We start from the raw sequence: 25400 nt of genomic DNA on the forward strand, positions 1-25400 counted from the left end.
AAGTAAACTGACTGCTGCACCCTTCTTTGTGGGTTACATGAGTTAAAGCATGGTAGATTAAACTGCTATTTCACAATCACTGGAGAGAAAAACACAATGTGGGCAGCGAACCAGGCTTGTTTAAACTGAGACAGGACTTACACTCATGGAAAGGCAACTGGAGGGAGTCCTGGTTGAATAGGAGTTTAACAGGGAACATTTGTTGCTTCTTTCATCTAATTTACTGCCTTATTTCTGTTGAAGACAAGTAGTTGCCATAAGATACTTCAAAAATGAAACAAAGGTGTATCTAGTGGCAGAATCGTGTCATTAATGGTGTGATGCTGTAATGCACAGAAGCATCAAGAACAGTATAACCTAATTAGCCTAGCTTAGCTAGACTGTATTCCCGTTATAAGGGATATACGGGAATACTTTATGTGTATTTGTAATACACAATATAAAGGCTGTCTGGTCCCCAGGCAATAACCTAATTAGTATCATGCCTCTCTCATAAGAAAAGACCAGCAAACAAAATCAAATATTTCTTTGGATACAGACAAAAAAAATGACTGATTCTGGAGTTTCCAGTGGCTCATCAGTCTGCTGTCCACAGGCCACTGGGCATAAACACATTCACCTGCCACTAGAAGAGCTGACCGATGAGGAGCTACAGCTGAAAAAATGCTTCCTTCAAAACCCTGCATGTATCATCAACTTATAGCACTTTGTGTCAGCCATCAGTTTACCATATTAAATGCATTTTTTGAGCCCAAGGATTATAAATGACTCTTAAAGCTTGAGCACATTAAATGACTTTAATCGGTGAAAACAAGTGAGTTTATTTTAATCTTTACAATATAGAAACATCAATGTATATTAGCGAAGCTGTCCCCTAAAAAAACAAAAAAGACTAAACTTTGACATCTTAAAACATAGGAAGGGAACAGTAACCTTAAATGGACACATTTTCTGTCTTGAACCATACCCTTATGCAATATAAAAACAATCCCCTGTGACTGAGCAGACTCCAGCACAGCAGCTGCTTTAGCTTATCTTCTTTTTTAGCACAGTGAAAGACAAATATACAAATAAGGACACTGTATGCATTTTCCATTAATTCTGCACTAAAGAGCTTTACAGCTCACAGATTAAACATCATGACAATAAATCATAACATTGCTCAAGCACCGAGGACATTAAGAATAACAACCAAATGGACGTCCAAAATGATTCTTTAATTTTTGTTTAATGTTTGACTTAGACTCCATGTGTCTGAATAATGCTCTGATATTAGTGTATTTAATGTGATGCAAGATTGACTTAATGGCTTAGTTTTTTCACATTATTTAAATTTCCCTGGTTCCTGACTCTATAATTCCTTGACCCCATATCATTGTAAAAGAAAAACACTGTATTGCTGCATATATTTGTTTATGTAAGGATCAGATGCAGCTGTGATTATTGATCAGTGTACTTCTATATATAATAAATCTGCCTCTTGTTGGGTCAAGATGCCCGGCGGTAAATGATGTGCAAGTGCTGCACCAGTGGCTGGTTGTCTGTTGCCATGGAAACTGTCTGTTCCAGCTTCCCATCAGGTCGTAGCTGAAACACTCGACAAATCTGATAGATGGAAAAGAGCAGATGAGGTCACGGGCACAAAGCAGCAAAGTTACAAAGAGTTATCCTGTTGGCTGAAATGAGTCAGAGGGAAGGTTTGTCGGTGTTTTGTGGACACTGATTTCACACATTCAACTGTTTTATGTACTGATAAAGTCATTAATGATGACAGTCACTGCATGATGAAGGATTAGAGGATCAGTTTTACCTGCTGTACATGAGGCTCCCTGGCAAAAGAGACTCTGGCTAGAGACTGGGTCTGCAGGTTCAGCTGCTGCCCTGTCAGTTCTCCCTCCTCAATCTCCACCAGACCTGAACAAGACGACACAATATGACAAAAAAAACACATAAAAAAGTGTGAACATGACGGTAAATTGCGAAAAAAAACAACAAAGCTAAATTCATACATGTGTCCTTTGACTCGAAATGTGTTCCTAGTTTTATCTGGCAGATTTTTGCAGGAAGATATTAACAATATGTTTCTAGTGGTGGAAGAAGTCTTTATTCAAAAATAGGAGCAACATGACCGTGTGTAAGAACGTTGTTACAATTAAGTTCTGCATTCAAAATCCTACTCATGCAACGTACAAGTAGTATCACTATCAGTACTGGCATCAAAATATACTTTAAGAACCTAAGTAAAAGATTATGCAGAACGGCCCATTTCCTAATCATTTAAATGATGTTACTGGTTTATTATTGATTGAATTATTGTGTGCATCACTCATGCTGTAGCTGGATCTAATTTCAAATGCTTTACATAATGTATACAATAATATTGTATGATTTATTTGTTATTTTTGTATTTTACAAATTGAATGACCAGTGACTAAAGTTCAAAAACAAGTGAAGTTGAGCACAAAGTACAATATGTGCTGTAGTTGTAGAAAGCAGCACAATACTGAAACACTCAAGGACAAAGATGTTAAAATACAAAGTTGTTCACTTCTGCCGTTTCCTCAAATTCCTTGACTAGCGAGGGCCTTGACTCTGAGACATGAGTGCATGAAGTGGCATGAGATGTACCTGAGTTCTGTGCGATGATGAATGCCACTCTGTTCGTCCCCGGCTGCATTCGAATGAAACCACACTCTCTGTGCAGAGGCTTTTTAGACTCTGCATGAAACGCATTGAACCTGTAAAACACGACATCAGTGGGGAATCAGCAGCTGTGGACGACTGAAGTTTATTTCAGTAATTTAACGTTGCAATTCTATTACTTGAATTGTTGTGTTGTTGCCTGCACTTTGCTGTATCTTGTACAAAGAAGTTTTTCTATAATGCTGAACTCCAACATCATTAATGAGGTTGTCCTCTGACTTTTACTTCTCAAGCTCCCACAAAGCTGAGATAAGCTTATGTACATAAGAACTAATGAACTACTTTTGTCTATAATAATCCAATCTATTGATATTTATTGCTGCCACCCGTGTTCTAAGCTTATTTTTTCCACACACAACTTACATGAAGTTGATAACTGGTTGCCCCACATGGCTGAAGTGCAGCGTCTCTGTGTAGCGGAAAGGTTTAATGGTGGGAAAGCAGCCCTCCCCAGGTTCATCACACTCCCAGGTACCCAGCAGCCAGTCAAGAGGGAGGAGGCCCGGGTTCAGCTCCACTGATGGGAAAACACAGAAAGATTAGGCTGCATCGTCATGAAAACAGAGAAATAAATATCCCACATGAGGCAATGTGTGTGCCACAAGTGAAATGAACAAAAACTCTTTCAAACTTATTGATCTTGAATCCTGTAACAGAAGAACATACGAGTCCCCTGATATTAGATGAAATAAATATCCATTTAGGAGCTGAAAATGGCATCAAGGTGGTAACAACATGCACATCACCAGGATGCTGACAGTAAATTAGCTAAAAGGAATTCAGCATTCATTCATTTGACTATGTAACATTTCATTTTCCTGCAGTGACAGTATGTCTTCTGTGAAACTATTACTTTACAACATCAAAACAACGTATCAAAACATTTTAATAAAATGTTCAAAACCCATCTTACGAACCTTCTTCAATATGTATTTCCATTTGGTCATGATTTAATTAAAAATTCACTCAGAAACATCCATTATGAACCGACATAAAAACACTTGTCTTGAGAATTGGTAGGAAGCAGAAAAGAGAAAGTAAGAGCGATTGAATGATTCACTTATTTTAAATAGAAATTGCAATTTGAAACAACAAAATTCCAAAAGCTGCAATTAAATGATGCAACATGTCTGACCCACAGTTTACACTGTTGTTCACACCATCCTCCTTATGTGACAATCACACTTTTGATGGTAATTTGTGTGTTAATGCTCAATCACATTTTAAATATTGAACTAACTCTTCCTCTCTGACATAAAGAAAAAAAATAAAGACCTCAAATATTAAATTTATCAACTTGCTCACAATAAATTTCTGAGCTGTTCAGCTGGTGACTAATTCACAACCATTGCTTTAATCTACTCTCTCATCGGGTGTGGCTTTAAAATATGAAATAATGTACAACTAGTGACGAAAACGCTACTTAAAATGCAGGTTCATTGAAATAACGAGATGCTACAGACGTGTGAAAGGCAAGAATGGACTGTTGACATGTAGGATGTCGACACATCAATTAGGAATGTAGTGGGACACTGGGATGTCTACAACTCCATCATTTGTCTTCTAAGAAATTGTTACAGACAGCTGTGGATGACAATGTTACACTGTCCCCCCAAAATACCTACAACTTTTAGATTCAGAAAACTTTATTTGTCCCCAGGGGGCAATTTAAAAAGGCACACAGAGCAGGCAGTGCATGGTTGTTTCATAAGGTCTATTCTCTTATAGAGATGTGATAGAACAATAAATATTTATTCTCTTGTGTTAAAAATAATATGACCAACAATATAATAAACGCTGCCTTATATTTTTGACAGTATTTATATACATCAGAGATGACAGGTATGATTGAATAAATTAGCTTATTAGGTGTTTGGACTGATAATTTGACAAACCGGAAGTACACTGCAGGTGTTAAATATCTCCAGAAGATGGCACTGATTCAACCTTGAAAATGGCAACTGCAGCTAAACCTCGAAGAAGAATCAGAAGACGCTGCTGTTTCTCTCAGTTGTTGTGGTAATGTTAAGATTAGAAAGAGGGAGAAACAGAGGAGGATGCAAAAATAATGAAAAGGTGACTGTTTTATACACTCGTAACCTTCTAACAAAACGCAGGTATCACGGATAAACGTGAGGAATCGTCTTTGACAAGCAGCTCAGTCGGTTATTTGTTTACCTTTGTGGAAGCTAAAGCTAAGTTAGCTTCAGTTTTACAGAGCTCGGTTAAATAAAAATGCTTCGTTGTTTGAAATTAACCAACTATTGGCTGGACTGAACAGTACAAGGGGCTGCAGACAGACTCCATGACACATTTTACGTTTGTGCTTTGATAATTCTCTGTAAATAAGTTAGTTTAAAAATGCCACAAGATAGTATGTAAGTGACATCTTCAAAGGTCAAATGAGTTGAAGCTGAAGATGGTGACAGGACTAGCTGAAACATGATATACTGTCAAAACATTTGTTCTCAATTTGACAGTTAACATTTAACCTACCCGAGTGATTCACAGGACACGCCATTAATCAAGTAAAGTGCAGTCAGGCCAGCGTTAAAGCTAGTGCCAAATTAAAGTCACACAATTAAACGTGCTCTTACACTGCGACAGTGTGACGCAGTTTATAGACGGTCTTGTCACCGCAGGGAATCATGGGAAATGTAGTGTATCAACATATGCCTGCACATATGTAGAATATCCTTTAAACAATGCCAGTGCAGACAGCATCTGTCAAATTTTAAAGTATTTTTTCACTATTACCACACATTGACGCAGAGGAAGTGTTTCATAAAATAAATCAGACTTTATTGACATCTTTGGTTGCTATATGGCTACATCTGCTTCTTTAATTCTTTACTTATACAAGACAGATACAGGGCCAGTTTTCTAAAATCTCTGCACTCAAAGGTACAAAATGAATCCTCAGAGGCATGTACTGTTCCAACTGTCCTGCATGCAGTGACACTGAATGTTCCTTTTTCTTTCCCTAATGAATGAGCCCAGGCTCGGTGGTGTGGGAATATGGGCTCTTAAGCCCTGCTCTTTTTGCAGTTCTTGAGAGCATCTGCCAGGGCGTGCAGCGCCATGTCAGCGTTACTCTTCTCACAGTTGTATCCCATCAATCCGATCCTCATCACCTAATTAAACGAGAGGTGGAAAGTACAGTATATAAGAATGCAGTCAGTGCTGACTCAGCAGGATGAATCAGAAAGCTGTACAGACACCAAACCGATGACTTTGCTCTTCACATAACTGCTGTAGTTAAACCTGCCCAACAATTCAGTCTGGATGTTTAATCTGATGTGACTCAATCTCAGGCCCATTGCTGAGACTGAAAGTCACATCTGAACTGTCTACTGTAAATGTAATCTGATGACAACAATGTTGAGGCCTTAATTTGTTCACTATCCAGGGATGATAAATCAGAATCAACTAACCATGCCGATGGAAGGGCCCAGTCCTCCCGTCATCTCCATCTGGTGGTGTTTCATGATGTAGGCCAGCATCTCCCTCCAGTCATAGCCTTCAGGGATGGCAACGGTGGTGACAGAGGGAAGCCTCAAATCCTGCAGGACACAAAATAACCGTGATCACAACACGGCAACACAAGTGAAGAAGGCAGCCACAACTAATAACTTATTTATTATCCTTCTCTGTTAAGTCCTTTGTGGCAACAGAATACTATAATATATTTTTTTGTAAATCTGTCTCACTCGTTCAGGGATGAAGAGCTTGACGCCCAGATCCTCCAGCCCTCTGTACAGGTAGGCTGCCACCTCCTTGTGTTTCCTCCAGGACTCCTCTAGCCCCTAGAGGGAGACAAAGATTACATTCAGAGAAAACTATCTGAAAACCTGTCAGAGGGAGTTGTTCTATTCCCAACAGTCCCTACCAATAACTACCAGACAGTAAAAGAGGTAAGGATGACAGGAACACTGTGAGACTCATACTAATTATAACTCTAGACTTAACATATTGGCAACAGACGCTGGCTTCATGAAATTTGAGGATTCATGACATGAAATCTGGCCATCTGCTTTTTGTAATTTACTTCATTACAGAATACAGACATTAATTGGTAGAAGACAAATTAGTTTCTTAATGACATGAAAAATCATTCATACGTAAATCGCAGTGGATGGTTGACACATGCTACATAAATTTTATGGTAGTGAAAAGCACCAGAAATATAAAGTAATGATTTGGTGAAGATAGATAGATACTTTATTAATCCCAAGGGAAATTCAAGGTATTGGCATAGTGGAACATTTGCAAAATTATATCAGGGGAACTGATTTTATAAGACAACCAATAAATCCTAGAAACTGTGTGTTTCTTCAGTAAGGTAACTGAAAATGTGGTGGTAAATCTCTTTACCCTCTCAGCAAGAATTGCCAGACTCTCTCTCAGGGCGAAGAATCCAGATACTGGACCAGTGTGATGATATCTACAACAAAAAGCAGTTATGATTATGGATTCATTATAGGGGCTGCACAGTGGAATAGTGGTTAGCACTTTCGCCTTGCAGCAAGAAGATCCCCGGTTCAAATCCCGGCTTGAGCCTGGGATCTTTCTGCATGGAGTTTGCATGTTCTCCCTGTGCATGCGTGGGTTTTCACCGAGCACTCCGGCTTCCTCCCACAGTCCAAAAATATGCTGAGGTTAATTGATTACTCTAAATTGCCCACAGGTGTGAATGTGAGTGTGATTGTGTGTCTGTATATGTAGCCTGTGACAGACTGGCGACCTGTCCAGGGTGTCCCCTGCCTTCAGCTGGGATAGACTCCAGCCCCCCCGCGACCCTAGTGAGGATAAAGCGGTGTATAGAGAATGGATGGATGGATTCATTATATCATTTACATATGATACACATGTGCTGTTATAATATGTGCTTTTCAACACAATGCCATTCAAAAATCCAAACTGAGGAAAACTGTTTTTAGTGTCATTTTAATATTTTGTCTGCATTCATGTGAAATAAATTAAAGTTTAGATTGGTTTGATGAGAATTAAATCAGAACTGCACATTGTCAGCTTGTATTCACTCTTCTGCAGTGGACTTACGCTCTGGCTGGTTTACCGTCACAACCCCAGTAGTTGGACAGATGTGTCATATCGAAGAGGTAGGACACTGGTTTTGTTTTCCTGTTAAACATCTTGTGGCTGTGTAGGGGAGATGTGACCTTAGTACTTTTTGGTTCTCAGTTGCGGATACAGTTGTGACAGTTTCAGACGCATGTTTGGAACCATTCATGCAGAAACAGTCCTCCTTACCATGCTCTGTCATTAAAAGAGATGGGTGCTGTGCCCGGAGGTGCATTCAGTGCTTTCTGAGAACCAGTGTAAAGGATGTCAATATCTAAGAACATAGGAAGAGATTAATTAAATCACATGCAGACGCTACTGATGGTAGCAAGCAGAGGAAGTTAATCTCTTATAATTGCCTTACTTTGCTTGTCCATAAAAATTGGTGCAGCTCCAAGTGAAGCAACTGTGTCGACCAGGAAGAGGCAGTCATGTCTGCACAGGATATAAAAGTGGGACATATGAAATTACACAGATTAGTACTCTGATACTCTGTTTAGGATGTGCTAGGAGGCTCACTTTCTGCAGATGTCTCCAATGCCGTCTATTGGATGACAGAAACCAGAAGAGGACTCTCCATGTGCGAGGAAAAACAAGACCGGCTTGTGTTTTTGCATGGCCTACAGAGGGATATAAAAAGGAGTTTAATCACACATGTTCCTCTTATTGGAACTCTAACTGAGACAGCCTATTGGCTGCTTTAGAGTCATGGTCCATACCTGTTCAATTTCCTTATTGGTGAAGTATCCTCCAGGTGTTTTTACCATTCTGTGAACGTTGGCACCTGCAAATTAATAAAAAGCATTTATGATAAGCTACTGTTGTAAATCAAAAAATAAATGAATAAACTAATAGATAATTGATCAGAATGTAAAGTCAGTCTTATTGTCATGTTTTTATCCTCTATGGATACAAAGCAAGGACGTGCGTAAAACCGTGCGTAAAAACTTACCCATTCTCTCTGCAATTTCTGCAACACGCTCTCCCCAGATGCCGTTAATGGCCACGAGCACGCTCTCTCCAGGCTCGACCGTGTTGAACACCGCGCACTCCATAGCTGCGTGGCCGGAGCCGCTCATAGATATCGTCATGTTGTTCTCTGTCTGAAAGGCGTACTGGATCCCCTTCTTGATGTCATTCATAATCTGTGACACACAATTAAAATGCGAAGCAGATTCTTAGTTTAATTTGCCAGACATGGTTACGAGTAACGCTCAATGTTGAGAGGGTGAGTTTACGTTCGCCTGTGCGTAATTACGCACACACTTTTGAGCTATGAACCCACGTCCTAACTGTCTAATTGTTCTGTTTACTCCCGCCAGTGATGGTGTTAATTTCCGTTTGTTAGTTTGTCTATCAGCAAGATTATGCTAAACCAACTTTTTTTTTAAATAAAAGAATTTTTTTTTTTTTGTAAATTGGGTTTGGATTTTTCAGATCCCCGGTCTTGGAGGGTGTCTGCGCTGTCTAAGAGCTCTTCTAGTTATGATTAAGTCTGAAAAAAATTAACTCTTAAATTGTTAGCGTAAATAATTTACAAACAAGCTGCGTGGTAATTTAATCTATTTAAAATCGTGCTTAGTGGCTGGAAATTATTCAGACAACTTTGCACAAGCAACGTAAAGATGCAATACGTCTCTTTTAAATCTAACAGATCTGGATTTAACATCTTATGTTAGAATATCCCCAAGACACAAAGTGGACCTGTGTCTCCAAAGGTCAGTTTGCCAACTTGTGTAAAATTTGCCACTTTCTGTGAAGTAACTGTAGTAACACTCAGTGTATTTTACTCTGAGTTTCCGACTATGCATTTACCTCATACATTTCTGGGTGCAGGTGACCAATAATCGGCCTGCCCCCTGCAGCTAAGACACGTGGAGGAACGTTGGAGGGTCCCGGTCCGAAGAGGTAACGGAGAGGCGCTTCTAGCGGCCGCAGCATGCATGCTGGCGGCGGGATGGTGACGGAGGACATGGAGCGGTCCAGGCGCTGCAGCAGAGGCGAGCTCCTGGCGGCCAGAGGACTGTCGAGGGCCGCTGCTGCCTGCTGGGCGAGCAGCGCGCTGCGGCTGAACAAGGCCCGCTGCATCACGGCTGGTGTCCTGTTCCTGAGAAGCTGCTCCGAGCGAGGTCACCTCCGACAGAGAGAGACTGAGCCTGACTGTGAGTTTGGGTGAAGATTTTAAGCAAACAGGTCTTTGACCTGGTGGCCACTGGGCGGTGTGCGTCACTTGACTCAAAAGGCTGGAAAAAGGTGAACAATAGAACATCACAAAGGTATGGGAAAATAATAATTAAAAAATGTGGCTATTTGCACTCATTTATATGTTTGGACAGCTGCTGCAAATAGCCCTTATGTTTCAGGATTGTTTGGATTTTAAAATATTGGTAACTTTGGGCATGCTTTTCTCTAAGCCCTTTATCCTGGGTGGTACAACTTTATGTGAAGATTAAATATAAACATTTGTACACAAATAATGGTCAGTCATTTACAATCAGAGCAGTACAGTGTCTGTACATCAAAAAACTCAGGTCCACACAAATAATTGAATGTTTTTCAAGCAAATGTTTAAATTTAAAGATGTCTGTTTCCCTCTCTATTGTAAGGCCCTGACCTTATACTATGCCCACTGTCCTAAGATGACATGCTGTTATGCAAGGCAACTAAAGTTCATTTGAAGTGATCTAAACTGAGATGAACTAAAATGAACTTATTTGAACTAAAATTAAACACTTGGATGTGTATGCTTCTATTTTTGTCATAGTTTAAGCCACCAGGACAGATTTCAGTGACTGATTTCTGAAGATCTGCAGCATTTGACTGTTGAACTGTATGGAAAAGTGAGGACCTGATCTTACCAGCTTGGAACCAGTTGAGGTTAGTTTGCAGGCGGTTTGTTGATTTTGTCTGCACCTTCACCATTTGGGTCGGAAAAAGGAGTCTCCTCTCAGAGAGCCAATCTCCTCTGTCAGATGAAGAAAGGGGGCAGGCAAATGTACAGTCGCACACACTCCAGGGAACAGCTCAGTTTTACAATGTGGTGTGTGTGTGTGTGTTACAGTGACGCACTGTCAAGTTGGGTAATGCTGTGATAAGAAAAAACAACAACGTCAGTGGTATTTAACAGTTATTACCCAAAAGTTTTTAGTTTCTGTATCAGTATTTTGCAGACTTTTTATGCAAAAAAATCATATTCTCTGAGAGTAACTGTCTTCACATAGCACTATTTTTATTTTCTGAGCATAATTTCAGTGTTCTTTTGTTTCTCAGTTCTTGTGAATGCAGGCAAAATCATTAAATTTGGGAAGACCTCACTGAAATTGTGTTTTTAGGGATGTTAAACTTCAGCTCCAAACCATTCTCGCCAAATACGGTAAAAAGAAATCTGTCATGTTCAAGGTATGCCATGATCAAAATGTTTTGTTATTGAGATGTTGTTATAATCTGATTAGAAAACCTCTAATCTAGCTAGCGTAGTTTTTTTTTTTTTAACTTTATTGTTAGTCATTCAACATAGCACTGCACTTCTACACTGGTACGTCAGGACTCGGGGGACGGGGGGGGACGGGGGGGGGACGGGGGGACGGGACGGGGACATGCCGCTCTTTGAGATTGGCTGGGTAAATAATTACACCACTGGTAAATAAGTGGCACTTGCTTTCCACCTCACACTGGCCTTTGCCCTACACTTGGTGCTCAAAATCTGTCCAAATAGAGCAACAGGAAGAGCTGGGGACAGAGAAAGAGAGAGTGCAATGAAACTGTCAATCATGGTGCTGCAGAAATTCGGTTTACCCCCCAGCCAGTGTCATTCTAGTTTAAACTAAGTTGTTTTTTTGTTTTTGTTTAAAGGTTTCCTTACATTTCATACTCATTAGTGTCTCAAAAGGTGCTTCAGACATGAGTGCTCTGCATGCAATAACAAAAAAGAAATCAAGCATCCATGGTCTTGGGTTAGAGCCTTAACCCAAGAAAACATTTATTTTAAAATTATATTCCAGTGCAGCACATGGACAGAGGGTACATTGGAGGTGCAGAACAACAGCACCAGCCTGTGGAATTTTAGATTTTATGAAGACCACGGTGAACTACTCGTATACTTAAACAGTGAGACCAGTCACCTGCTAAATGTTCATTGTTTACCTCATTTGTTGTTTTGCCACACACTACTCCAAAAAACACAGTGAATGACCTCACATCTCAGCAACACTGGGCTGCTTTAGCAACCAGCCAGCAAAATAAATTGTTGAAGTCGTTGAATGCCTTGGACAAGGTATGAAAATCTTAGATGTTTCATGAAAACTTAAGCATTCGTGCAGATAAAGGCACAACGAGGAAGGTTTCTGCCAGACAAATGCATCGGCTTAAGAGGGCAGCTGCTAAAATGCCATTACAAAGCAGTAAACGGGTATTTGAAGCTGCCGATGCCTCTGGAGTCCTGCAAACATCAAGGTGTAGGATCCTCCAGAGGTTTGCAGTTATGCATAAACCTTCAATTCGGCTACCCCTAACCAATGCTCACAAGCAGAAACGGCTGCAGTGGGCCCAAAAATGCAGGACGACTAATTTTCCAACAATCTTGTTCACTGATGAGTGCCGTGCAACCCTGGATGTTCAGATGGATGGTTGGTGGATGGCTGCCATGTCCCAACAAGGCTGCGACGTCAGCAAGGAGGTGGCGGAGTCATGTTTTGGGGCAAAATCATGGGGACAGAGCTTGTCGACCCCTTTAGGGTCCCTGAAGGTGTAAAAATGACCTCTGCAAAGTATGTGGAGTTTCTGACTGAGCACTTTCTTCCATGGCACAAAAAGAACTGTGCTTTCCGAAACAAAATCATCTTCATGGACGGCAATGCACCATCTCGTGCTGCAAGGAATGCCTCTGCATCATTGACTGCTGTGGGCATAAAAGGAGAGAAACTCACGGTGTGGCCCCCATCCTCCCCTGACCTCAACCCTGTTGAGAATCTTTGGAGCATCCTCAAGCAAAGATCTAGGGTGGGAGGCAGTTCACATCCAAACAGCAGCTCTGGGAGGCTGTTCTGACATCCTGTAAAGAAATTCAAGCAGAAACTCTACAAAAACTCACAAGTTCAATGGATGCAAGAATTGTGACGCTGAGAGGCGCCATGTTAAAATGTAACTTGACCTGTTAAGATGTTTTTGATTGAAATGGCTTTTGATTTCAGTAAATATGACCTAATGCTGCAAATTCAACAACATTTGAATTAAACTTTAACAGGTGATCACTTGAAAATTATGCTGACTGTTGTTTGCATCAACTATTTAGGAAAATCAGAGAAAAATATTTGCATATTAATTTTGAACGTGGTGTATATAACAAATAGAATCAGAGTTGTCATCAATGCGTCAGTAGATTAAAATGTCAAAGCAACAAATGTGGCCCTTAAACGCAACTTGTAAGGCACACTGCACAAGGTGGCTACAGCTTTCTTGCTGTAATATTTATTTGAAGACATTCATAGTATTGCAACAACGAACAGTGACCGTGTGCGATGAAAGAGAAAAGGAGTGAGGTTCAACCACTACCTACTTCCTCACCTTTGCACAAGCGATCCTAATGATGTTTGCGATTAAAGTTTTCACAACAAAACTAGCTATTTTTTTTGACATAGTATAGGCAAAATATATATTATCGTATAGGTAATTTCACTGTTTCTACATGTGTAAATATTTTTATTCAAAAAGCAAAAAAAAAAAGAAGGCTAGAAAATGTTTTATAAGTATGAAATTACTATTTATGAGATGGTTGTTTTTGTTATCGGTGCCTCAGCTGCTGGGATGTTTCTATTTATTTGTACTTTTTCCTTTTCTTTCTGCCTCATTTCTAGTTTCCTCCTCCTCCGTGAGAGTCTTGCCACCGATCTCAATCTCCAGCCTCTTATTTCTTCTCCATATTAGTCTCTCTGAGCTCCATCCTCCTCTTCCTGTGCTGCATCGCTCTACCTCATGGCTGCCTGGTGCTGATGCTGATGCTGATGCTGCTGCTGATGTCATCACCGCCTCCCAGCATCCCTGCCACATCTGCGCCGCCATTTTCCCCACTTTCAGACTGACGGATTGGAGGGACGGATTGACGGCGGGGCAAGCTGGAGCACCCCGCACCCATCCTCCTGTTTATCTCGCTCGGCTCCTCGCTCCTCCCTCCTCCCCGGCTCCCACTCGTCTCCGTCTGACGCACCGCCGCGTTCAGCCCTCAGCCCACTGGAAGCCGGAGCTGAGGCTGACTCCCTCTCTCGGCGGATTCTCCATGTATGGATGCGCAAAGGGAAATGATGCTGTAGGTTAACCAAAGACAGAGAGAACGACCCGAAAAGAACACAGTCGGCTGAGGGGACCGAAGGAGGAGGAGGCACCGGAGGATCCTGGAGCCGTTTTGAATGGGCAGGGGATTCACCCTCTGTGGTTGTCGAGTCTGAGGTAAGACGCGGCTCTGCTGGCATGTTTTTCACGGCACAATATCGACGCTGACGGGTGTCACGCCTTGGTGAGGACAGCGTGCGTGTGTGTTGGTGATTTAGAGGCCTTTGTACATGGAAGAGACGCTGCGTCAGGGTGTTTGCTGCCTCATTCCGCCGCTGTCAACAGCTGTCTTTGAAATGTTCAGATCCACATTTAAAAAAAACAAAGCTGATCAAATGTACATGCGAGCTCTTAAAATGTCATTTAGGCTGCTGTAATGCGAGCTGACCTCCTTTCTGACGCAGTGGTGGATGTCCGATGTGGTGTCGGAGCTGTGTGTGTTTACGCGGCCCGGCTTTGAGGTGCGGCAGCCTCAGCAAGATGGAGGAGGCAATATTTACATGGTTTATGAATAATCGCAGCCTTTACTGCAAATGTAGTCTCGTGTTTTCAAAGAATCCATCCGTCTCTCGCATTTCTCGTGCGCAAATAATGGCTTGTTATGTAGATGTGAAGCAGGATTTGTGTTTTTCCATCGATTGAGGCTGAGAAGATGGATGTGCGCCGCGCAGTCCTCAAACACACCTTTAAAATCATTCAGGTTTATTCTCTCATGAGCAGAGAAATCAGATGAATGGCAATTTTATGGATTTAAAGCGACAAACGACACCAGTAAGAGAAGATTACGGTTAAGAGAAGGTGAAAAAGGCTTCCGCTTCTTCCAGACATTTTATATTTTTCTCTGATGTGAAGCAGTGAGCAGATACTATTTCATCACAAGGCCCTGAGCCATGCTGGGGATGCTGCCCAGAGAATAAGCAGCCATTTTACTGTGGAAATAGCAGGGATGCTGATGATCTTCTTGCCAAATAATGATCCAGTCATTTAGTCAGCATGTGTGTGTTTTGCCTGAGCACAAACAGGCTCTGATTCAGGGTCTACAAATTGAGATTTTTGTTAGTCTTTGCTGCTTGATCCTACCAAGGTTCTTTTCCTCAGTGTTTGTTTGAAAAACTGCCCATTAATTCTAAATAATTACCTATTTGTTGCCATTAAACGGTATTGTGAGACGTAGAGGTGTGTGCTGCTTTAAAGTTGATTGATATGGAAATTTACTGGCTACATTGGGTTATACGAGTTCAGTCACAATTATATTGTAGTTTGAAATTATAAAGAGCATTTAATCATAGCATAATTATAATTTTATAACAATATTGCTCCTCATGAATCCCTCTTTCATCATCTACCTGTGCAGGTGTGCGTCTGTAGCCACACGGATCTCCAGCTCTTCGAATCGCTCAAAAACCCACCTGCAGCATGGCGGGGGCCTCGGTGAAGGTGGCGGTGAGGGTCCGACCCTTCAACTCCAGGGAGATCGGGAAGGAGAGCAAGTGCATCATTCAGATGTCAGGAAACACAACGAGTGAGTGTGAACTCAGGCTGACGTAAACTGGAGTGAAATGTTGTTTTAGATGCTAAAAGTAGAATTAGAGATGCATAGTATGTGGCACAGCATAAGTTGACCTGCACGTGTTGTTTAGGCTGTAGTGGAAGCCATCTAGGTGCACTTTGATTGTGAGATCCCTCACTGAAACCTTTATCAATCTAGTTTTACATTTCCCCTAATTCATTTAAAGCTTCTTTGGTTAGAAACATTTCCAACTTTGAACCCCTCTCTACTTGAAATTGGGTTTTTGTCACTGCTGGGTCAGTCCATGTCATTGTAGAGAAAGGTGTTGCAGCTCTGTATCAGTTCTGTTCAATATTTTGGATGAATTTTGTACATTTTCAGACCTGTGAATATTTGTTCAGAGGCCACATTTTCAGTTTTTGAGCTTTGAAAATGGGGAAAAAAAATATCAATATTTTCAAATGCTGCAGAAAGTTCCAGTAAGTGTATTTATTTATGTGGATACATTCATATTTCCTACCTAAAATAGAGTCTTTGGTTGACATTTCATTAACTTTTCAGGTCTCAGTAGAATTTGATGTGGGGCAAAAATGTAAAGCCAAGATTTAATTTTTTGCTGTTTTGACATGTCAACACGGTGATGTTACTTGTAGGATCACAAAAAAGGCAGTCGATACATTTCCATTATATGTGCCAAGTTACAGGTTGCTTATATGTTATGCTAATGTTGAAATTTAATAACATATAAGGCTTATCTCGCCTTACTTAGTCTTTCTATACATATACTTGGAATGAACACTGAACAGAGAAACTAATTCAGATGCCAGCAAGCATAACAAGCCTCCAGTGCACAAACAGAATTTACAGAGAATTTACTTTTTTAGTGACGATTGAAACAACTTGAGTCCAGCAGTTACACTTCAGATATTAACAATAGATGCATATTCATAGATTCTGATTTTTTTTAATGGGGCGAAGATGTAGATTTGTTGTTGTGAATCTTTAGCAAGACGACAGACTTAGACTGTAATTATTCCTCATAGAGTATTTTGATATATTTTTTAATGTTTACAGACAAAATAAAAGGATTAGTGGGCTTAAAGCAAATCATATCCACCAACTTTAGCTTGGATATTTTTTTAAATGAGTGGAACAACATCAGAAGGATAAAAATGATATGGTGACATAAAAACTCTACACATAAAGGACTAAAAAGAAAGTACACATTTGTATGATGCAACAGGAAATACAATACAATATATTTAATATCCATCCATTGCACATGCATATTGTACATACTGTGCAAAATGCACCAATTACATGTTTTTACACTGATAAAAGATTGGAAAAATGTGTCTGATTCACTGAATCCTGCCATAAAAAATGCTTAAACACCGCCCGTTTCCTCTTGATTATGATCACCATAAGTAGGTCAATGGAGTAAGGCTGCATTCTTATTCTGTCAGTTCTTTAATCTACAGTAAACAGACCATTCATAGGCTTATTGTCAAAACATGCTTAGTCAGAGGATTGATCGGTCAGCTGATCACAACACGCTGATATGAACAATGGAGGCAGTTTGATTCACTGAGTATGAGCTTGTGATTGAGGTGAAGTGTTGAAAAACTGCTGCAGGTCTGCAGCGTGCGAAAACCAGAAATGCAGAATGCAGTCATGCTCTGGTGCTGTTTCTGATCACATTTCTGTGACCTACATTGAGCCCAGTTTAGCATTTCACCTCAGTTATTTGTCTCGTAGGCAGCTTTGCCCTGCAGCGACAGAGCAGTGGGCTGGGAGGCACGCAGCATCCCGGCAGCTCGAGAGGAAAACAAAAGCTTCAGTCAGGCCTGAAGCCCATCAGTGTGTGTAGGATGTAGCGACCGCCGCAGCTCTCTGCTCTCATCATAGGAGCTGCACGGGTGAAAAAGGCCTCGTTGTTCTGGTCGAGTCCAGACTAGGGGTCAGCTGATGCAAGTGTGTGTGCGGAGGAGAAAGAGGGGCTATGTCAGCCTGTTGTGCCTGTCGGTGTTTTTAATGACCTCATTAAAGCTGGCAGATTTAGACGTTCATTACTTCAATTCTTGAACTTCACTGGTTTTGAATGTGAGCGCTTACAGCTCTCTCTGCTGTTGTGTTTTGTTTTTTTTTGGTGACGTTGTGTTTTCAGGCTGAGACGCTGCTGCTATATTGAACTTGTCCACAGGAGGTGATGAGTGGATTCAGTTTGCAGCCAAACGAGCAGATGCTGCTGCTCAAATTTATGCTTTACATACCCCTCCCCTCTTTAGAAAGGATGAGATGTGCATTTAAAGCAGCTGCTATCGATCAGAGCTTTAAATTCAATCTGGTTTGCAAGTTCTTGTAAAATGATTTCAAAGTAAGTGGCCTTTTACCGGTCGGGTCTTAAGTTTTTTTTTAAAGTAAATGGTGGCAAATCAGCTTTAACTACGGTACCAACAAATCATATTGTGGAAGTGGACATAACAAATCATTAATACATTAAGCTTTTGAGTAGAGCCTCTAGATTGAACAGTGTTGGAATGGATTACTGGCTGAAATGATCTTTAAAACAGACACATTAGCAGTAAATAATCACAAGGACAGGAAAGCTTGACTGGAATGATCATGAAAAAAATAAAAGCATAATTTGAGAGTATTGCTACATATATCATACTTAGTACAGAGACTCATAAATCAATAAAGGGAAAAACCAAAGCAAACACACAGGCAGAATACAGCATGAGACCTGAACATTTAAAGACCAAATATACTGCATGTTAGGAAATTATAGAAGATCAGCAGAGGAGCAAAAAGAGTCCGTTAGAGAGAGAATCATAATTGTGATCAATGCTTACACAGTTCTGAAGCTTGTGTAAAAGGGACGACTAAAGTACAAGAACATGCAGGTTATTAGAGTGACTCAGCTTTTGATGCCTCTGTAACTGCTCTGTTTTGGTCTTTTTCAGCAATCCTGAACCCCAAACAGCCCAAGGAAAACAAGAGCTTCAACTTTGACTTTTCTTACTGGTCACACACCACGGTGAGTTCTACAGCTTTCAGATAAGAAAGAAACTTAAGCATCTGCTCGAGAACAAATCACCAGTGACTAATTGATCTAACTTTTCGCCTTCAGCGCCCCGTTTGTTTTTGATGTCTGTTCGAACACAGGGTTTTCATGCGGTGTTTTTCAATTTACGCTCTGCTCTCTGCAGCCTGAGGACATCAACTATGCGTCCCAGATGCAGGTGTACAAGGACATCGGAGAGGAGATGCTGCTTCACGCCTTTGAAGGCTACAACGTGTGTATATTTGCATACGGACAGACGGGAGCAGGCAAAAGCTACACCATGATGGGCCGACAGGAAAAAGACCAGCAGGGAATCATTCCTCTGGTAAAAGAAAATAGTTCTGACCGATAATGAAACACAAATTCTTGTAAAATTCCCACTGACAAATCAAATAGTTCATATTTTCGACTTTAAAATAGCTATTTAATTGATATCTGACACAGTTTTGCCTTGTAAAGTGTAAAAATGACATTCATTTCTTTGTTTTCCAGCTGTGCGAGGACCTTTTCACCAAGATCAGTGACAGCAATAATGACAACAGCATGTCTTACTCTGTGGAGGCGAGTAACGGCAAACTCTAACACACTTTTTGTAAATGCTGTTTTCACATTTTGTAGGCTTTGCTGTGCAGAGGAACCAACCTGTATCTAATAAAAAAAGCATTTACTGAGTTAAATAATGTTTTTTCAGATAAATTAGACGAAACCAAACGCATATTGCAGCAAGGCAACTCGTATTGTAATTAGCTGATGCTGAGAGAGAGTCAGACAGTAGCTTATTAACTTTTAATCTTTTATTGCTTCAGGAGCACTAATGCTAACAGATAAATACCTCCATAAAGCTATTAATGACTGCCTCTTCCTTCCTCTCCCCACAGGTCAGTTACATGGAGATCTACTGTGAGCGTGTACGTGACCTGCTGAACCCCAAAAACAAAGGAAACCTGCGTGTCCGAGAGCACCCACTGATGGGACCCTACGTCGAAGATCTGTCCAAACTCGCCGTCACCTCCTATAACGACATCCAGGACCTGATGGATTCTGGAAACAAGGCCAGGTAACTATGAGACGGAGCCAGTCAGTCGGTTGGTTTATGGGTGAACAGATCAGTTCTTTGACTGTGTGCTTACACTTTGCTTTTTCAGGACTGTGGCAGCCACCAACATGAACGAGACCAGCAGCCGCTCCCACGCCGTCTTCAACATCATCTTCACGCAGAAGAAACACGACATGGAGACGGACAACACATCAGAAAAGGTTCTGACACGAAGCCCAGCTCGCTGTCAGGCCTTACGAATCACCTGAACGCACAGAAAATCTTTACGGCATCTTTCTCAGACAAACAAATCAATAATCAGATTTGCTGCGAGGCTGAAATGATTTTATGATCTTTTATGAGCTGAGAGTTTGCTGTCTGCGGCGCCGCTATCTGATGAATGTGTTGCTGTATTGACTGATAAACACACTTAACGCTTTGCTGTCAGATCTCCTGGTGTGGTTTCTGGTGTTTTCTGTGTGCTGTGGTGAAAGCAAAGCATTTTGTAAATACTTTATATGTTCATCGTAGGTCAGCAAGATCAGTCTGGTGGACTTGGCTGGCAGTGAGAGAGCCGACTCAACCGGAGCTAAAGGAACCAGACTGAAGGTGAGAGCAGTCTGCTGTTTGTTTTTTTGCGATATTTGTACATCAAAGGGAAATAATTAACCATCAATGTTTGATAGCAATTCTTCAAATATAAAATGCACTCATGGATAGATGGACAAATACACCAATGATTGACTTTTCATTTATTTGCATTTGCAGGAAGGAGCAAACATCAACAAATCTCTGACCACACTGGGGAAGGTTATTTCTGCTCTGGCTGAACTGGTATGATTTTTACATTTTGTTAAATACATTCTCTATATTTTGTTCAAATAACTAATATTGATATTTTTCTTTAACCTCTTAGGACTCAGCACCGAACAAGGTTAGTTTTACTGAGACATAACCGTTTTTTTTTTTCAGCAGCTGTCAGGTTATATTCAGTGTTTTTTTGTCAGGGTGAGCAGCAAATAATTTGAGACTCTCTGTGTACAGAACAAGAAAAAGAAGAAGGTGGAGAGTTTTATCCCCTACAGAGATTCAGTTCTGACTTGGCTACTGAGGGAGAACTTGGGTATGCAAACACACGAGCACAACTTGGAAAAAAAATCTCGAATAGAATCTTTTTCTGCTCTCATTAACGCGTCGTCTGTCTTTCTGTGGTTTAGGAGGAAACTCTCGCACAGCCATGGTGGCTGCCCTCAGCCCTGCAGATATTAACTATGATGAAACCCTCAGTACCCTCCGGTGAGAAAATGTCATGAAATCTCCTTTTTTAGATCATTAATTGAGACCTTTTTCATTGGAAATGCATTTTAATGAACCCCTGAGCCCCACTCTCCTCAACAGATGAATAGATTTTAGATTATTTTTCCTGCATACAGCTGTTACTTTGAGGAAAATGGACCAAAACTTGATGTGTTGTATGTTTACCTCAGCTAGGGGACTTCTCACTTTAAATTTCATATCCTCATTAGCTGCTCAGCGTACTTTAGTATAAGCAGGCTGATTGTAATGCATAGTTAAATGTGTCTCTGACCTTGATGCTCTCTGTCCCTACAGTTATGCTGATCGTGCCAAACAGATCCGCTGCAACGCTGTGATCAATGAGGACCCCAACAACCGGCTGGTGCGCGAGCTGAAAGAGGAGGTGGCTCGTCTCAAAGACCTGCTGTACGCTCAGGGCCTGGGAGACATCATAGAGAGTGAGTGTCACACGGGGAAACACGACTGTTCCTCAGAGAAATGCACATGTAGAGGTGCACACATGCTCAGAAAACTGGCAGCTAGAGCTTTTGGTGCAGGTTTTGTCTCTCTGCCCATTAAAGACAGAGGATTTACGTGGGTGTCTCTCACACACAGTCTCTTCTCTCCTCTGTCCTATCAGCGTATCGCTGCACCGGCCCCACCATCGCTGGTTTGAAATGTGTGTATAACTCGAGCAAGCCTGCGCTTTGCAACTAATAGAAATGAATCCCGAGCTAGCCTTCCTCCTCCACCACACCAGAGATCAAACTAACAATCCCCAGAGACTAAATGTGAACTCAGACAACGCATTGGTTCGATTAAAAACATCTCAAGCAGACACCGATTTATGTATTTCTCAGGAATTCTGCAAAATGGCCTCCTTTCTCTCTTTCCGTTTGTTCAGATCTCCATGGTAATACATGTTTCTCTCTCTTTATGCTTTCGAGAAGAGAATACTTTTATAGACAGATCTGAATGGGCTGAAAAGCTTGACACTGTGACCACACAGTGACTCTTTGTTTCTGCTCTCCGTTGCATATTCTAGCTAAAAAGGAGAGCAGAAACAGTCAGAGCCGGGGTTGGCTTAAAGCATGCTGTTTGATCCTTTTTTTTTTTCATTTATTTTCTTTAACAAGATTAGTCACCATGGAAGAAAGGACTGACTGGGAGGACGCCATTTTAGATTGCTTTCTGTGCATCCTGGTTCTCTGTGTGTGGAGTGACTGCAATTGAAGCAGTGAGTCAGGTGCTTAGAGGGCTGCACTGCCAGGAGCCCTGCAGTTTGAAGACATCAGTACACGCTTCACACAAAAACACTGTATTTGGTCTGTTTGCACTGCAGTGATGTATCAGTACTTTTTCTTTTACTTTTTCATGACCATGCCTGCAAGCTTGTTGATTGTGTTTATTTGTAGTTTAGCATTAGAGGGGAAAAAAAAAAGCAACTTTCAGTCAATCTGACATTTTGTGCTCCATCAGTTTGAGTTGCTATTTTCTCACTGTCTGCGATGGCTTTGGTAAGCAAAGGACCTCTGCTGCTTTGATCTGTTATTTCAGCTTTCTCTTCTTTTTTTTTGTACTCCTCTCTGTTGTTTCCCTATTTATTTTTCCTTTATAATCCGTGTCCCTGCGTGTTCCTCTCAATCCTTGATGTCTCTCCTGAAACACCTCGCGTCTGCTCCTACCTTCTGTCCTACCGTCCTTCCTTCCTTCCTTCCTTCCTTCCTCGCTCTCTTCCATGCAACGCCTCTCTCTCTGGCAGATCTGTGCGATTACAAGAACTTTGTGAATAATCGCCAGGCTGTCAATCAAAGGGGTGATCTCTCCACAGTGACAAATGCCATGACGGGAATGAGCCCCTCTCCCTCGCTCTCCGTCCTGTCCAGCCGCGCCGGCTCCATCAACAACCTCCACGATCGCATTTTCAGCCCAGCCAGCGAAGAGGCGATCGAAAGGCTCAAGGTAGGAATATGCAGAGATGAGAATTATAATCTGTAAAGAAAATGGAGGTTAGACTTGTGCAAAAAGGCAGACATAAGGTTAGTGAGAATAAAAAGAGCACATTGGGAAGCATGAAAGTGTGGTGGGACAGCTCTTCTATAATAGGAGAATAAGCAAATTTAATATTCCAGTTGACACTGGGCTGCTTTTAGATGTCTTTTGTAACTTCTGCCACAAACAGGAAACTGAGAAAATCATCGCAGAGCTGAATGAGACATGGGAAGAGAAGCTGCGTCGTACCGAGGCGATCCGAATGGAGAGGTTAGTCCAACATATTTATGCTACGTTTCATGTTTTAGTTGTTGTTTAGCTGTGGGGCCTGTCCTCAAATCCCATTCTTTCTCCTCTTATTATTCTTGTCCCTGAAATTACAACAAATTTAACCTTAAACTTTAGTTGTCATCACCTACATTGAAAGTTGAACAATTTTGGAGAAATATGATTATTTTAAACTTCGATTTGGCTAAGTTTTGAAAGGTTCAAGGACTCTCGGGAAGTTGAAAATCTGGTTATTCTTTTCAATAAATATCAGAGTTTTGGTGATTTTTTATTTTTTTTTAGTTTAAAGGTAACATGCCTGACAAACACACCAGCTGGTTTGGGGGTTCAGAAGGTTGAAAATAGGAATGTACTGTATTTTTTGTTATGCCTGCAGCATTGCACTGTGAACTAAACTAACCATCCATGATTGATTTCAAACATAAATACCCATGGTTTTGTTGATCCTCTGATTTCCTGTTGCCACACTATGCAGATGATGTTTCTGTGAAATGTTGAGAGTTGTTGCCATGAAAATTGGAATTTTAAAAAACCCAGATACTTTCACATCTCACTGAGGATGAACTGTAATCAGTCACAATTATGTAAATATTTCCATTTGTTCAGTACTTTAGTTAAGCAAGTAAATACCTGAAAACTGAATGACATTCCTGTTCGTCTCAGTTGTACTTGGTGTTTCATTCTAATTAGCAAATGTAGCTCATTAACACACTGAGCTAAGGTGTTAATAATTATTAACATTATACCTGCTGAGCTCAACATGTCAGTGTTCTCACAGGGAACATGAAGCATTCTGATGTGAGCATTTAGCATCACTGTGGCTTTCAGTTGTCATTTTGTGTATTTTTTTAAAAAAAATGACGAACAAATATTTAATTATCAGTAAAATCATTCTTTTTTTATTCATTGCATTTTTCTCTTAATGTAGCTTATCATACTGGCAGCGTCCATTAAGGATTTGTATTGTCCCAGTACCTTAAGTGCAGAATTTTACTGTATCTTACTGTTATGGCAGCTTTCAAAGTTATGAGTTAACAACAGAGCAACAATAATATACACTACCGTTTAAAAGTTAGGGATCACTGAGAAATGTCCTTATTTTTTAAATAAAAGCATTTTTTTTCAATGAAGATATCATCAAATGAATCAGAAATGAAGTTTAGACATTGTTAATGTGGTAAATGAGTATTCTAGCTGAAAACAGCTGATTTTTGATGGAATATCTACATAGGGGTGCAGAGGAACATTTCCAGCAACCATCACTCCTGTGTTCTAATGCTACATTGTGTTAGCTAATGGTGTTGAAAGGCTCATTGATGATTAGAAAACCCTTGTGAAATTATATTAACAGATGAATAAAAGTGTGAGTTTTCATAGAAAACATGAATTTGTCTGGGTGACCCCAAACTTTTGAATGATAGTGTGTGTATATATATTAAAAAAAGACTATAGAATTCAAATTGTATTATCTAAAGGGAAAGCATCTTTAAGCAAGTTGATTAAGGATGGTGAAGTTATCAGCTTTGATACACTTAAACATAAATGCACAGTTTAAAACAAGGCTTTTATCAATATCTACAATTGCATCATTATATAGAAACAAAAATGGATACAGCAACATTTTGCATAAATGTCAGACAAATCATAATTGTCATTCCACTGAATACATTAAGACAATGTGGGAGAAAGGAGGGATGACTATCAGAGGAGGAATGGACTGCGAAAACTCACAGCGATGGAAGGAATATGGATGGAAAACCTTGATAAGATACTTTATCGCTTCATGACAAAAAGCACTCTGTGGCGGAACTCCTCTTATCTGTTGGAGAAAGTGTGGAGACCAATGTGCAAACCATTTTCATCTGGCACCGCTCACTTATTAGACAGTATTGGAATGATGTTCATGGAGCACTACAAGAATTTTTAAATGTGTAATGCCTTTTTTAATTAAAAAAAAGTGTTTGGATTTCTGGCACTGGAATTGAGAAAAATGATAAATATCTATTGAGTGTTTTGATGGTTGTAAATAAGAAATCTATACCTAAGAAATGGTTGTCACAGCACATTCCCACCATGTCAGTATGGTGGGACATAACACTGGA

General features: G+C 40.6%; 3 protein-coding genes and 1 long non-coding RNA gene across 9 annotated transcripts in view; 2 read left to right on the forward strand and 2 right to left on the reverse strand.

Moving 5' to 3' along the window:
• Positions 1–778: 778 nt before the first annotated feature.
• thap4 (THAP domain containing 4) lies at positions 779–5364 on the reverse strand. The gene is made up of 5 exons (XM_022203458.2): positions 5200–5364; positions 3067–3220; positions 2629–2738; positions 1811–1914; positions 779–1605 (listed from the first exon to the last, which is right to left on the reverse strand). The coding sequence occupies exons 1-5, from the start codon at positions 5222–5224 to the stop codon at positions 1489–1491; spliced, it is 510 nt and encodes a 169-aa protein (XP_022059150.1). The 5' UTR covers positions 5225–5364; the 3' UTR covers positions 779–1488.
• LOC127535611 (uncharacterized) lies at positions 3227–6234 on the forward strand. The gene is made up of 2 exons (XR_007944489.1): positions 3227–4779; positions 6113–6234. It is a non-coding gene; the product is annotated as an uncharacterized LOC127535611 (long non-coding RNA).
• Positions 5482–9888, reverse strand: agxtb (alanine--glyoxylate and serine--pyruvate aminotransferase b). The gene is made up of 11 exons (XM_022203443.2): positions 9601–9888; positions 8738–8930; positions 8505–8569; positions 8305–8405; positions 8150–8220; positions 7975–8059; positions 7765–7863; positions 7078–7147; positions 6414–6509; positions 6138–6266; positions 5482–5837 (listed from the first exon to the last, which is right to left on the reverse strand). Exons 1-11 carry the CDS (start codon positions 9871–9873, stop codon positions 5730–5732), a joined length of 1290 nt encoding a protein of 429 aa, XP_022059135.1. The 5' UTR covers positions 9874–9888; the 3' UTR covers positions 5482–5729.
• Positions 9889–10548: 660 nt separating this feature from the next.
• Positions 10549–25400, forward strand: part of kif1ab (kinesin family member 1Ab) — a 32802-nt gene continuing 17950 nt past the window's right edge. For 2 of the 6 annotated variants that reach the window (XM_022203398.2, XM_051953945.1), the window contains exons 1-16: positions 10549–10662; positions 13638–14226; positions 15464–15631; positions 18586–18659; positions 18832–19011; positions 19179–19247; positions 19565–19743; positions 19832–19943; positions 20254–20331; positions 20491–20556; positions 20639–20656; positions 20767–20845; positions 20940–21018; positions 21334–21476; positions 22781–22980; positions 23201–23280. In XM_022203398.2, coding sequence (XP_022059090.1) covers positions 15526–15631; positions 18586–18659; positions 18832–19011; positions 19179–19247; positions 19565–19743; positions 19832–19943; positions 20254–20331; positions 20491–20556; positions 20639–20656; positions 20767–20845; positions 20940–21018; positions 21334–21476; positions 22781–22980; positions 23201–23280 — 1463 coding nt within the window. In that variant the 5' untranslated portion in view covers positions 10549–10662; positions 13638–14226; positions 15464–15525. Of the gene's footprint in view, positions 10663–13637; positions 14227–15463; positions 15632–18585; positions 18660–18831; positions 19012–19178; positions 19248–19564; positions 19744–19831; positions 19944–20253; positions 20332–20490; positions 20557–20638; positions 20657–20766; positions 20846–20939; positions 21019–21333; positions 21477–21658; positions 21698–22780; positions 22981–23200; positions 23281–25400 lie in introns of all 6 variants that reach the window. The other 4 variants (XM_051953944.1, XM_022203412.2, XM_022203418.2 and 1 more) reach the window with 4 other exon arrangements.

This window comes from Acanthochromis polyacanthus, chromosome 9 (assembly GCF_021347895.1).
Source record: "Acanthochromis polyacanthus isolate Apoly-LR-REF ecotype Palm Island chromosome 9, KAUST_Apoly_ChrSc, whole genome shotgun sequence".
Taxonomy (NCBI): Eukaryota; Metazoa; Chordata; class Actinopteri; family Pomacentridae; genus Acanthochromis; species Acanthochromis polyacanthus.